The following is a 12,856-nucleotide window of genomic DNA, read 5'->3' on the forward strand; positions in this document are numbered from 1 at the left end:
TGTAAGAAAAGCATGCATTTAAGTTCAGAACAGTGACATTTATTTAGTTATGTTTGTTAAGCATAATTATTGAGTTTTCAAGTCAAAGTTTGTCAAGCTTCGATTTCTTATAATCGGATTCATGAGGAATTGAGAAACTCTCAAACCTTAGCGTTATACGTATATTGATTTGTGTTGCCATTAAATAATTAAAGCATTAAAAGCAGTTTTAAAAAATATCTACACATTTCTACATAATCCAACATTCGCAAGTAGCTTTCACCACAACCCGAAAGGCGGCGGTTTTTTTTTTTCTTAAAAAATATTAAACGTTTTTTTATGGGATAGGAGGCAAACGAGCAGATAGGCTGCCTGATGGTAAGCGATCACTGCCGCCCATGGACACCAGAAGCACCAGAAGTGTTGGAGGTGCGTTGCCGGCCTTTAAGATGGATGTACGCTCTTTTCTTGAAGGTTTGATGGTCGCATTGGTCCGGAAATACCGCTGGCGACAATTCATTCCACAGTTTAACTGTGCATGACGTGACCAAATTTGCAAAACGTTGCGTCTTAGAAACATTTTAAAGGGTGAAAATCAAAATATGTACACCGTGTCCAATAAGTTTGAATACAGCACAAATAGCCAATAAAACAAAATGAACAAATAGTTACTACATTATTATTATATTTTATGAATGGCACTCTTATTTACTACATTCACAACAAATGTTTTGGAATAACTCCAGCATTAACTTGTTTACCATCCTCAAACGCTTCTCAAACGGATCACACGCGGCACGCACCGTTTTCTTCACATTTCATCCCAAATACTCTCAATAATCTTTTTGAAATGATCTAGGTTTATGATTTTATAAAAATTTAGTCTTCAAAGCATGTATGACCATACAAAGTAGTCTAATACGCCTAAACCTGGAGGCCTGGGTGGCCACTCATGTTTCGGATAAAAAACTGCCAAATTAGTCTGAAACTACGCTAGAATACCATTTGCCGAATGTGCTGGAGGTGCGTCTTATTGGGACACATGATACTCATTCCCAAGCATCCTTTTTAACTTTAAGGCATTTTTTTCTCCAAAACCTTGGTTTTAAAGAAAAAAACGTTGATTTTAACGCTTTTAAATATCTGTAAGTACTGAAGGTAGTTTACCTCGCTTACATACTGCATCCCACACCTGGGCCGATGGTGAGCTCTGGAACCTAGGCACATTTTTCTAGTTGCCCGGAACGTTATCTATCCTCGGTACCCATAATAGTTTATTTTGGACACGTGGCGTCTGTTTTATCACATACAGATTCTGCTTATAAAAAATAACTCGTCACCTGCGTGCCGAGCAAGTATTTTGTTGGCACTTTACCTCTTTGTTTTTCTTAGACACTTCGGAAATTTCATGAACTTTGTGCTTGTATTTTATTAAAAGGAATATACTCTTCAGTTTAAATAAGAATTTGATGGCCTGTGATCCCTATATCTTTAGAACTGAGGTAAAATGTGAGTATTCGGACTTATTGGACACGGTGTACATGTTCGTTCTAAAAGTAGCTGATCAAGCATCGTCGGTTTGGAAAGCCTGCGGTAAAATTTTTGCTCATTACTATACATATTCGATTTAAAGGGTTTTGAGATTTAGGAAATAAAACAACGCTTCATTAGATTTAATTTAATAGCATTATGTAATTATAATCTCAATGTAAGTGCAAGCAGTCTTATTTACAATAAACTTAAAAGCGGAAACAAATATATGCAGAAAGAAAAAAAAGAAGCTGTCAATACTGAATCCCCTAGGGTGGCTATGTATGAATAGCACAGAAAAGTATTAAAATAAAATAAAAACCGGCCAAAAGCGTGTCGGGCCACGCTCAGTGTAGGGTTCCGTAGTTTTCCGTATTTTTCTCAAAAACTAACCTATAAAGTTCAAAACAAATTTTCAAAGAAAGTCTTTGTAAAGTTCTACTTTTGTGATTTTTTTCATATTTTTAAACATATGGTTCAAAAGTTATAGCGATTATTTCCGAAAATATGAAAATTATCAAAAATCGATCTTAGTAAAACCTAATTCATTTTTAAATACCTATCTAACAATATATCACACGTTGGGGTTGAAATGAAAAAAAATATCTGCCCCCTCTTTACATGTAGGGGTACCCTAATAAAACATTTATTATTATTAACGACCTTCCACATATTTATAATGAGCCCAAACATGATGGGGTTATGATGAGGAGAATAGCAGTTCTGTTGACCACCTCCTGAGTCCATCATGAGAACTTGGACCTCGTCTAGTTCGATGGTGCTCGTCAGCCCAAATCTATTGAGCCTGAACATGATGGGATTATGATGAGGAGAATAGCAGTTCTGTTGGCCACCTCCTGACTCCATCATGAGACCCTGGACCTAATCTAGTTCGATGGTGCTCGTCAGCCCAAATCTAATGAGCCCAAACATGATGGGGTTATGATGAGGAGAATAGCAGTTCTGTTGACCACCTCCTGACTCCATCATGAGACCTTGGACCTCATCTAGTTCGATGGTGCTCGTCAGCCCAAATCTAATGAGCCCGAACATGATGGGGTTATGATGAGGAGAATAGCAGTTCTGTTGGCCACCTCCTGACCCCGTCATGAAACCTTGGACCTCATCTAGTTCGATGGTGCTCGTCAGCCCAAATCTAATGAGCCCAAACATGATGGGGTTATGATGAGGAGAATAGCAGTTCTGTTGACCACCTCTTGACTCCATCATGAGACCTTGGACCTCATCTAGATCGATGGTGCTCATCAGCCCAAATCTAATGAGCCCAAACATGGTGGAGTTATGATAAGTAGAATAGCAGTTCTGTTGAACATCTCCTGCCTGACTCCATCATCATGAGAACCAGAACCTCATCCTGGTCCCAAAATATAATAATAATTCAAACTCTCAACAAACTTCACGTATAACTTAAAATCCAAAATCATATGAAAAGCATGTCGAATGCTAAAATTGCATAAGGTGTAAAAAGGATCAAGATTTGTTTAGTCGCAGTTTACGGCACTTCTCGGAACTATCGCGCTGCTTACGAAAGCTAGGTGCGCCGGACGATCAAACGCAGGTCCGTTGTCTTCGAGCGCTCGGCGCAGACTGAGCGGGCTCTCGTGATGTCTGGTCGACCCCCTCCTGGGGGGAAGATCTTGGCCTTTCCATCTTATCCAAAAGATTTTTGGCGGTATATTTTCGCCGCCCGTGACTACGGGCGTGTCTTTGGTTGCCATCTGTGGCTGACTGGCGGTGGCCTGTCAGCAGTGTTGCGGGGGGGCGGCGAGTGCTCCTTCTCGGCGTCCTCCCTGGCGTGCTACCGGGTCCGGTGGGCGTGCGTGGTTCGTTGGCGGGCGACGAGTCTCCAATCTCGGCGCCCAGGCCCGTCTTCTCCTTGGAGTCGGCGGGGGCGGGTGCGGGTGTCCTTTGGGCTGCTGCGTGGGTCGTTGTTTTGAGGCGACGAATCTCCAACTTCGTCGCCCCGGTTTGTCGGCTCCGCGGGCCGACAGTCGACGACTGGTGTTGTCTGGTGGGCGTGCGTGGAGCGGCGCGGTGCTCTGCCGGCGGGAAGTCAGGCGCGGTGGTGTTTTTGTTGCAGCGACTCGGGGTGGGTAGTTGAGAAAGCAGGTTCCTCTTCTACCCTCCCCTTTGTCTTTGCAAGGCTGCCGTGTACCACCGCTCTTTTTGGTACGCTTTTGGCGTGCTGCTGTATTTTTTGTACGGCAGCCTTGCATCCGGGGTTCGTGGGGTCGCGGCCGTTGGTCCGGGGCCCGCGCTGGGGCCTTGGTGATTGGCGCGACGATGTGCTGGTCGGCGGGCGCGGCCCCCGGGTTGGGGGCCACGGGGCTGGCCGGAGCTGCGGTGGGGCCCTTGGAAGGGTCCTCGGTCGGCTGCGGCGCGGCGTGGCGTGTGGTCGGTGTGGCCGCGGGTCCGGGGTCCGCTGTCGCGGGCACGGCGGGTGCGCGGTCGGTGTCTGTGGGGTCTGTGGTGGCCACAGCCTCCGGGTTGGGGGCCGTGGGGCTGGCCGGTGCGTCGGCGGGGCCCTTGGAGGGGCCTGCGGTCTGCTGCGGCGTGGGGTTGTCTTGCGGTCGCGGCCGAAAGCTGAGGTAGCGTACGGGTGCGACGCGCGGTGGTGGGCCGACGCTTTGGAGGACCTCCAAAAACGTGGGCTGGTTGGCTAGGGCGGGTGTGCGCGCGATGCGCGGGGGGGGGGGCCAACGCTCTGGAGGATCTCCTCAAGCGTCGGCGGCTGCTTGGCTGGGGTTGGTGGCTTTCCCAGCAGTTCCAGCGCTTTGGCGAAGCTGGACTCGGGGTTGGCCTCCGCTCTGCGAAGGGCTGCGTGGTCTTCTGGCCGGAGCTCCACGTCCTCGCCGCGGAAGTGTCCCTTGAGCCTAAGCATCATTTCCCTTGCCTGAGTCGACACTGGCGACCTGGGCGGGGACCCGGCTTTACCCGAGCCGTCGGCCAGGATACGATCACGATCCTGGTGACTGCACGGGGGCGGCCGGAAAGGGACTTCCCGCGGGGTCGTAGAGACGTCCGGGGTCGGTGTGACGGTGGGCCGCGGCGCTGGGTGGCCGACGGCGGGTTCGTGGCTCGGTGGTTTTCTTGCGGGTACGCCGAGAAACTCGTGTTTCTGACTACCCACCCTAACCAGCGGGTCGGGGGGGGTCGTCGGGTTCGGCGTACCTGCTGCGGGTAGATGTCCCGTCGCGTTTTTCGAAGTACCCACCCTGCCCGAGGGGGCGGGGGGGCACCTCGGCGCGCGTCGGGTCATTCGTGCGCAGTCGGGCTTCGGATGTGGGCGGTGACACAGTCGCGACGCTTCATCGCCTCTCAGCGCCTAGCATCTAGACCTCTATCCGGTTGCCCAGATTAAGGTCCAGAGCCGGGGCGATCGGCGACGGCTTCAGCTGTCTGCAGGCTGTCCCCTCCGGCGCGAGCCGGGGTCAATCCGGCGAAGATTTTCAAAGAAAATCGCGCAGGATCGTCAGGAGCAGGAGAAGTGGTGCGTCCGAGCGACAAGAGTGTCGGTGGCTGAGCGGGCTCGCGTTAGCACAGTGTCTTTTATTCGAATTTTAGGTGTTTTAAAAACATATCTATCGACAGAAAGGTATGTCTTATATGTATGATTTTTTTCTTGTAGGTCAATAAGAAGTTCTAGTTTAGGATAATATTATTTAAGAGTTACAAAAAATGCAGGAATCGCAGGAAAAATACATAATGTAAACCTCTTTTTATCGAAAAAATGGGGAGGATACGGAAGGTTATTTATCCACCATTTCAAGTAAATCTTAAAATGTCAAAGTATTAGCTAACTCGTACAGGATATAACAAATAGGATTGTGATCATTTATTACCCCAAATAACATTTTTAACAGCACAATCACGATTCTAAACGAGCTATCCCACTATGAAAATTGAAAACGTCTTCCGAAAAAACTGATTTTTCGGAAGTATAAAAAGACATATTTTAAAGTAGTACCAATTGACTTTCTAGCTTAAGATATGTACTTTTAGGAACATTATCATTTTTTTAATAATCATTTATAGTTTCTTTATAATTTTGAATGAAAAAGGTTCTATTTTGCAAAAAACGCTCGTCTTTAGGAATAAGGCCTCTTAAATTTATTTGTGTGATGAGCACAGATAATTTGTTCCTGAGTTATGGAAGTTTTGTATGTATATAAGTATTTGTATATATATATCGTTGTCTGAGTAGGTACCTGCAACACAAGACTTCTAGCTTACCGTGGGAATGTCCCATTTTTTTTTCTTCTCTTTCGGAACAGACTGTGTATGTAAATACTTATATATCTACATAGAAAACATAAATGACTCAGGAACAAATATTTGCAGATGCCCTTACCGGTATTCGAACCCTAGGTCACGCATATCATAAAGGGAAATTGGCAAAATTCACTTTCTAAATCGCGATATCGTTGTCCCACTGAGCTACCAAAACTTAGCTGGTGTCGTAGCCGAATGGCATTTCTGCGACGCGAAACGAAAACGAAACGCCGCGAAAGGTAGTCTGGCTCTGTCGCGCCAATACGTAAGAGCGATAGAGATAGATATCTACGAGCGTTTCGTGAGCATTTGTGCCATTCGGCTTCGTACTTTGATGCATATTCAAAAAGTGACATACTCTTACGGCAGATGTCACTACGCATCTTCCAAAGGTGCATAGATAGATTACGTATTTTATTTTACTGAAAAGTCAAAAACTGATATATGTACAAGTTTTGTAGACCAGAGCATTACATGCAAATATCTAAACACATGTTGTGGACAGTTTTGATTAAAAGTTAAGCATTGTTTAGATAACAGGTGGTTTGCGTTTAGTTCCTATCTATTTGAGGAGTTTTTAACTGGTTGAGTGACCTCCAGGGCTTTCAGAATATTTAAATTACGTACCTACATGATTTTACGCATGTAATAAAATTATGATTTTTTAATAATTATAGGTGCCAATGCTACATTAAAACTCGTTATTTGTATACTTGTTTTTCATTTACTTTGTGAAAATTAACATTGTATGTTTATTCCACCAACAAAATTACTTAACCGCCTTAAAGGCATTTTAAGAATTACAAATCCTTTAAGAATGAAAATATTAAATGTCAAAAGCGGTCAGTGTCTAATAAATCTCGATAAAATTGCGTCTCATTTTAAGCCCCAAAAGCCCACAGTTTATTTCGTCCATAGAAAGTCCCGAGCTTAAGGGACCCGTGTCCATTTAAATTTGTTGTGTCCAAACAGAAAAACATTTTAGCAGTTTTTGTGTATTCGTTATTTTGTCCCGCGCTGTACCGCATTCGAAAAACAAAAGAGGATTAATTAAAAAAGCGCGCGAACGCCATTTTGGATTTTAAAAACATGACGCTTGTTCTAAATTTGAATGCGTTCGAATTTTTTTTAACGCTGTCTGGTTGTAAGGATGAATATGCCATGTCGCGTGCGGCCTTGTTAGGTGATTTATACTCGGCCATGTTTCATATTGTGTTGTGTATAAAAATGACACTTTTATGCTCTAGTGCAACAATTAAAATCGAGTCGTGTGAAGTTTTTTAATGGATTGAAACTTTAATATTTGAAATTAAAGAAGGCGTGGTTTTTTAATCGTACTGTAATTAAGGAAATTGTTTGGACAAACCGGTAAAGCAATTAATGCATGTATATCGGGTTTATAACAGAACTAGCTGTTGCCCGCGGCTTCGCTCGCGTTAGAAAGAAACAAAATGAAGCCTATGTCACTTTCCATCCCTTAAACTATCTCCACTTACAAAATCACATCAATTCGTTGCTCTGTTTTGCCGTGAAAGACGGACAAACAAACAGACACACACACTTTCCCATTTATAATATTAGTATGGATAAGTTAAATTGGTAACTAAACTACAATAGATTGGTAGTAACAACACCGAAGGTAAACATACAAAAATACCTATTTTTTAGGAAGGCAGAGCACAAGTTTCATTGCCACTCTATTAACGGATTGGAGAAATTGAAATCCATGCCCACACCAGAATTTAATCCAAATTCTTCAGTTAACTTGACGACCGGTCTGGCTCAGTCGGTAGCGACCCTTCCTGCTAAGCCGCGGTCCTGGGTTCGAATCCCGGTAAGGGCATTTATTTGTGTGATGAGCATAGATATTTGTTCCTGAGTCATGGATGTTTTCTATGTAAATAAGTATGTATTTACCTATTTAAGTATGTATATCGTCGCTTAGCACCCATAGTACAAGCTTTGCTTAGTTTGGGGCTAAGTTGATCTGTGTAAGTAAGGTGTCCCCAATATTTATTTATTTATACCCTACGACACCCACGGGAAAAAAGGGGTGACGAAATTTTTAGCCACCACAAGTGCAAAATATACATGTTGAAATAAATATATTAAAATTACTATAGCTCTCAAGAGCAGGTACTAAAGGTACTTATTCTTAGCTTAAATAAGAGTTTACTACTTGCCAACGGCGACTGGTCTGGCCTAGCGCGTAGTGACCCCTGCCTGCTACGCCGCGGTCCCGGGTTCGAATCCCGGTACGGGCATTTATTTGTGTAATGAACGCAGATATTTGTTCCTGAGTCATGGATGTTTTCTATGTATACAAGTATTTGTATATTATATATATCGTTGTCTAGGTACCTACAACACAAGCCTTCTTGAGCTCACCGTGGGACTCAGTCAATCTGTGTAAGAATGTCAAAAAAAATTCAATAAACATATTAAAACTTTACAAACGCTTATACATATACCAACCGTCACAAAACAAAATAAGCGTAACAAAACTAATATTTTTCACGTAAAAAATTAAATGAAAAATGCAAGAATCTCGAATATAAATGACGTCAAATGAAGTTGAAATAATGTGAAATGAAAATAAACACATTCGGTTTTCTCTGATGTTTGAAAAGGTGATGAATATGTTTCGTATGTTTTTTTTGTACGCTGAAATTATACCTTCTTTTGCTATAAATTCCATGTTACATACATACATACAATCACGCCTGTTTCCCATAAAGGGGTAGGCAGAGCGCATGAAACTGCTAAAGTTACAGTGCCACTCTTGGCAAATAAGGGGTTGAAAGAAAACGGAACTGGGACATTGCAGTGACAGGTTGCCAGCCTCTCGCCTACGCCACAATTTACCCATATCCCACAGTCGCCTTCTACGACACCCACGGGAAGAAAGGGGGTGGTGAAATTCTTAACCCGTCACAACACGGGGGAAATTCCATGTTAAAACATTAAAATTGGGACTTAATCGCGTACATGTTTAACCCCCCGACGCAAAAACGACGGGGTGTTTTATAAGTTTGACGTGTCTGTCTGTCTATCTGTTTGTCTATTTGTCTGTCTGTATGTCTGTATGTCTGTCTGTGGCGTCGTAGCTCTCGAACGGATGAACCGATTTAGTTTGTTTTGTTTGGAATCTGAGTCGGGAGTGCCAAGAGCCATGTTTCATGAAAATCGGTCCACTTTGTCGCGGTCTGAATTTTTTTCAAAATTTTAATTTTGTTGTTAGATTATTAAACAAAAGTTTCGAAGGTGGCATTGTCCCTGAGGTCTTGGAGAAGAAATGTTATAAAATAAGTCTCATTGTCTTTATTTCAAGTTACTGAATATAAAATTCATAGGAAAGTAAATAACCAACAGCTACTTAAATAAAGTAATGACCAGCCACAAAAGCTGTGCAAATAGGGGAGAGTAGCGCTAATTGTGCCCATTTCCTAAAATACAAAGATCTATGAAAAGAGGTTGAATACGAATAAGTTATGTCATACACTGGACACATACTCGACGAGAGGTATAAGTGGTAGCGTGACTTGTACTTATACGTAGTGTACTTTAATGATGAGGTATTTATAATCATCTTAAGTAGCATCCCCACTTAGGCGTCGCGTGTCTCGCGGCGCGCAACGGACGTCTCCGCCACGCCGCCTGAATACGCCCCAAGCGGCGTACAGTCCTCAGTACATTTTGTATATGAAGGACGTAAGACGCGCCCCCAGGCGGCGCGGCGCGCGCCACGCCACCGTTACGCCGCCTGGGGCGCGTCTTACGTCCTTCCTATACAAAATGTACTGAGGAGACGTTTTTTGAATTACATTCAGGCGGCGTGGCGGAGACGTCCGTTGCGCGCTGCAAGACATGCGTCTTACGAGTGTAGATGGTCCCTTAGGCCAAGCCGTATAATAAAATGGAGGAACCATTTTTTTTGGCGGGTGAGAGGATACAAGAAACCATTTTTTTTACAGCGTGAGTTATATTATTTTGTTATGTATGTATGTATGTATGTGTGTACGCATTTATGTATGTATTAATACTTATATGTGTATGTTTGTGTATATGATATGAATGTCCTATAATATATATATATTTAAACTAAACTTAAACTATTTATTGCACTACCATTTTCAAAATTTCTATTCTTTATTTCCTGCTACCCTAAGGTTGTCTGATAGAGATCGCTTACAGCGATAAGACCGCTTGTTGTTACCTATATGTTTATTGTAATTCTGCTACTTGTAAACCTGTTATCTTTGTGGTACAATAAAGAATTATTGGTATGTATATCAAAATGTTAATTATCGTTGATTCGTTACTGCTAGCGCCATCTATGCTCCCAATGTATAAAACTTATTGAGTACCGTTACTTGTCAAATAAATCAGTCTGTTGCGAATATTCACGGTGTTTTATTAGGTTATGGGCGTTTCCTAGTTTTTATCAGTTATTTCAGTGTAAAATAGATAAAAAGTGAAAGTTTATTCGCGGTAACATGACTACGAACTATATTGCCAGTGTGCCTAAGTTGAAAGGCAGGGACAATTATGACGAGTGGAGTTTTGCGGCTGAGAACTTGTTGGTGCTAGAAGGGATGGAAGGTTACATCAAGCCGTCAAAAACCTTCGAAGTTAAACCAGTTGAAGACGCAAAAACGAAGGCAAAGTTAATTTTAACTATTGATCCTGGATTGTACGTGCATATCAAGAACACACAGAGCTCAGCGGAATTATGGACTAAATTGAAGACCATGTTTGACGACTCTGGTTTCTCAAGAAAAATAACCTTGCTTCGACATTTGATAAATATCAGACTTGAAAACTGTGACTCGATGTCTACCTATGTCACACAAATGGTCGAAACAGCTCAAAGGTTAAACGGCACAGGATTTACAATCACCGATGAGTGGGTAGGATCATTACTATTAGCTGGTTTGTCCGACCGTTATTCACCCATGATTATGGCAATCGAACATTCGGGTATTTTGGCCCCTGTACACACATGGCCAACGGTTCCACCAGCCCTTTGTGAAACCCCTTGGCCAAGATAAGAGCCGCTGTTTACACATTGGCGAACCAATCACTTGGCATTGGCTCTTCATGAAAGATGGACGTGGAATGAAAAAATCTAGGAAATTCTTGGTCATAGACGTTGTCAGAAAAAAAATATTAAAAAATAATAACCCCGTAGTAAAATTAAATTATTTGCAATATTAACAATTTTTTGAATATTCTGATAAGAACATTTATCTTTTTTAGGAAATACATTAAACATTTGCAAGGTTATTTTATTTCCTAAAATCTACACTATTATTGGCATAGATAAACTTATTATTTTCGTAAATATATCACTACTGTCCTCTCTGACGGCTGACGACCAACTGAATGAAGCGCCAACGTGTAAACGCAGTTGGCCATTGGCGCCAAGATCCTTTGATGTGTGGACAAAAAACCGACACGAATCGGTTGGCCGGCAAGCGCAAGCGCCAACTGCCAACTTACGGCCAAGTAGCCCTCTACACACATGGCCAAGGGGGTTGGTGGAACTGTTGGCCATGTGTGTACAGCGGCCATTTCGATAACTGCAGATGTCATCAAGTCAAAGTTACTTGACATGGAAGTAACGAAAGATTCTGAGGTTGGCAGCAGTGCGGCATTCGTAGCGAGAAGCAAATGTCACTCTGGCAACACTAAGCCAAAGAACTATGGCGGGAGTGGCGGCTTGTCAATGTCAAATAAGAAGACAGTGACAGATACAACAACAAAAGAAGTGATTTGCTACAAATGTAAGTCCAGCGGACATTATCGAAATCAGTGTCCTACGTTGAAGAAAAACGCTAGTAAATGCGTATTTAGTGTTGTTTTCCTTAGCGGAAAGTTCAGTAAGGAAGATTTTTACGTGGACTCCGGCGCGAGCGCGCATTTAGTGGTGAACAAAGACTGGGTGAAAAATGCAAACTTTACGCCTTGTTTACCAGAAATCATTGTTGCAAATGAAGAAACAGTGCCTGTTGTTTGTTCTGGAGACGTGGAAATTGTTTCCGATTTGAAATGTCAAATAACAGTGAAGGATGTGCTATGCGTGCCTAGTTTGACAACAAACTTGTTATCAGTGAGCGAGCTTATCAAAAATGGCAACAGAATTAATTTTGATGAGAAACATTGTTACATTAGTAACAGAAACGACGAGTTAGTTGCTATAGCCGATTTGATTAACGGTGTTTACAAGTTGCGACTTCAGAAACAGAGTTGTTTGTTGGCAGCACCAGCAGTTACTGGAGAGCTTTGGCACAAACGTTTGGCTCATATTAACAGCCAAGATTTGAATAAAATGAAAAACGGCATTGTTGATGGTGTGTCTTATGAAGGATCTTTAGACATAACCAAGGCACAATGTGAAACCTGTTGTGAAGGAAAGCAAACAAGGTTACCTTTTACACATGTTGGTACCAGAAGCACAGAGGCTTGTCATAGAATACATAGTGACCTGTGTGGACCCATGGAGGTTAATTCTCTAAATGGCAGTAGGTATTTTATGCTATTTATCGATGACTACAGTAGAATGACTTTTATATATTTTCTGAAGCAAAAAAGTGAAGCTTTTAGCAAATTCAAGGAATTTAAAGTACTTGTAGAGAACCAGCAAGGCAAGAAAATTAAGATATTTCACACGGATCAAGGTTTGGAGTACTGCAACCGTGAGTTTGGAACTTATCTCAAGAATGCGGGCATCATACATCAGACCACAAATAGCTACACACCAGAGCAAAATTCAATTCCGGAACGGTCTAATCGCAGTATCGTAGAGAAAGCTAGATGTCTCTTATATGACGCAAAGCTCGACAAGAGATTTTGGGCAGAGGCGGCCAGCACCGCAGTTTATCTGAAAAACAGGTCCATTGTGTCGGGATTGGATAAAACTCCGTTTGAATTGTGGTATGGTTCAAAACCTGATTTAAGCCATATAAGACTGTTTGGTAGTAAGGCGATGGTTCATATCCCAAAAGAAAAGCGCTTGAAGTGGGACAAGAAAGCAGCAAAACACATATTAGTG

The 12,856-nt window shown here is 42.6% G+C and overlaps 1 protein-coding gene across 1 annotated transcript; it reads right to left on the reverse strand.

The window, feature by feature from the left end:
- Positions 1–3,272: 3,272 nt before the first annotated feature.
- Positions 3,273–4,414, reverse strand: LOC125234884 (vegetative cell wall protein gp1-like). The gene is made up of 2 exons (XM_048141304.1): positions 4,232–4,414; positions 3,273–4,166 (listed from the first exon to the last, which is right to left on the reverse strand). Exons 1-2 carry the CDS (start codon positions 4,412–4,414, stop codon positions 3,273–3,275), a joined length of 1,077 nt encoding a protein of 358 aa, XP_047997261.1.
- Positions 4,415–12,856: the final 8,442 nt, after the last annotated feature.

This window comes from Leguminivora glycinivorella, chromosome 16 (assembly GCF_023078275.1).
Source record: "Leguminivora glycinivorella isolate SPB_JAAS2020 chromosome 16, LegGlyc_1.1, whole genome shotgun sequence".
In the NCBI taxonomy this organism is placed as follows: Eukaryota; Metazoa; Arthropoda; class Insecta; order Lepidoptera; family Tortricidae; genus Leguminivora; species Leguminivora glycinivorella.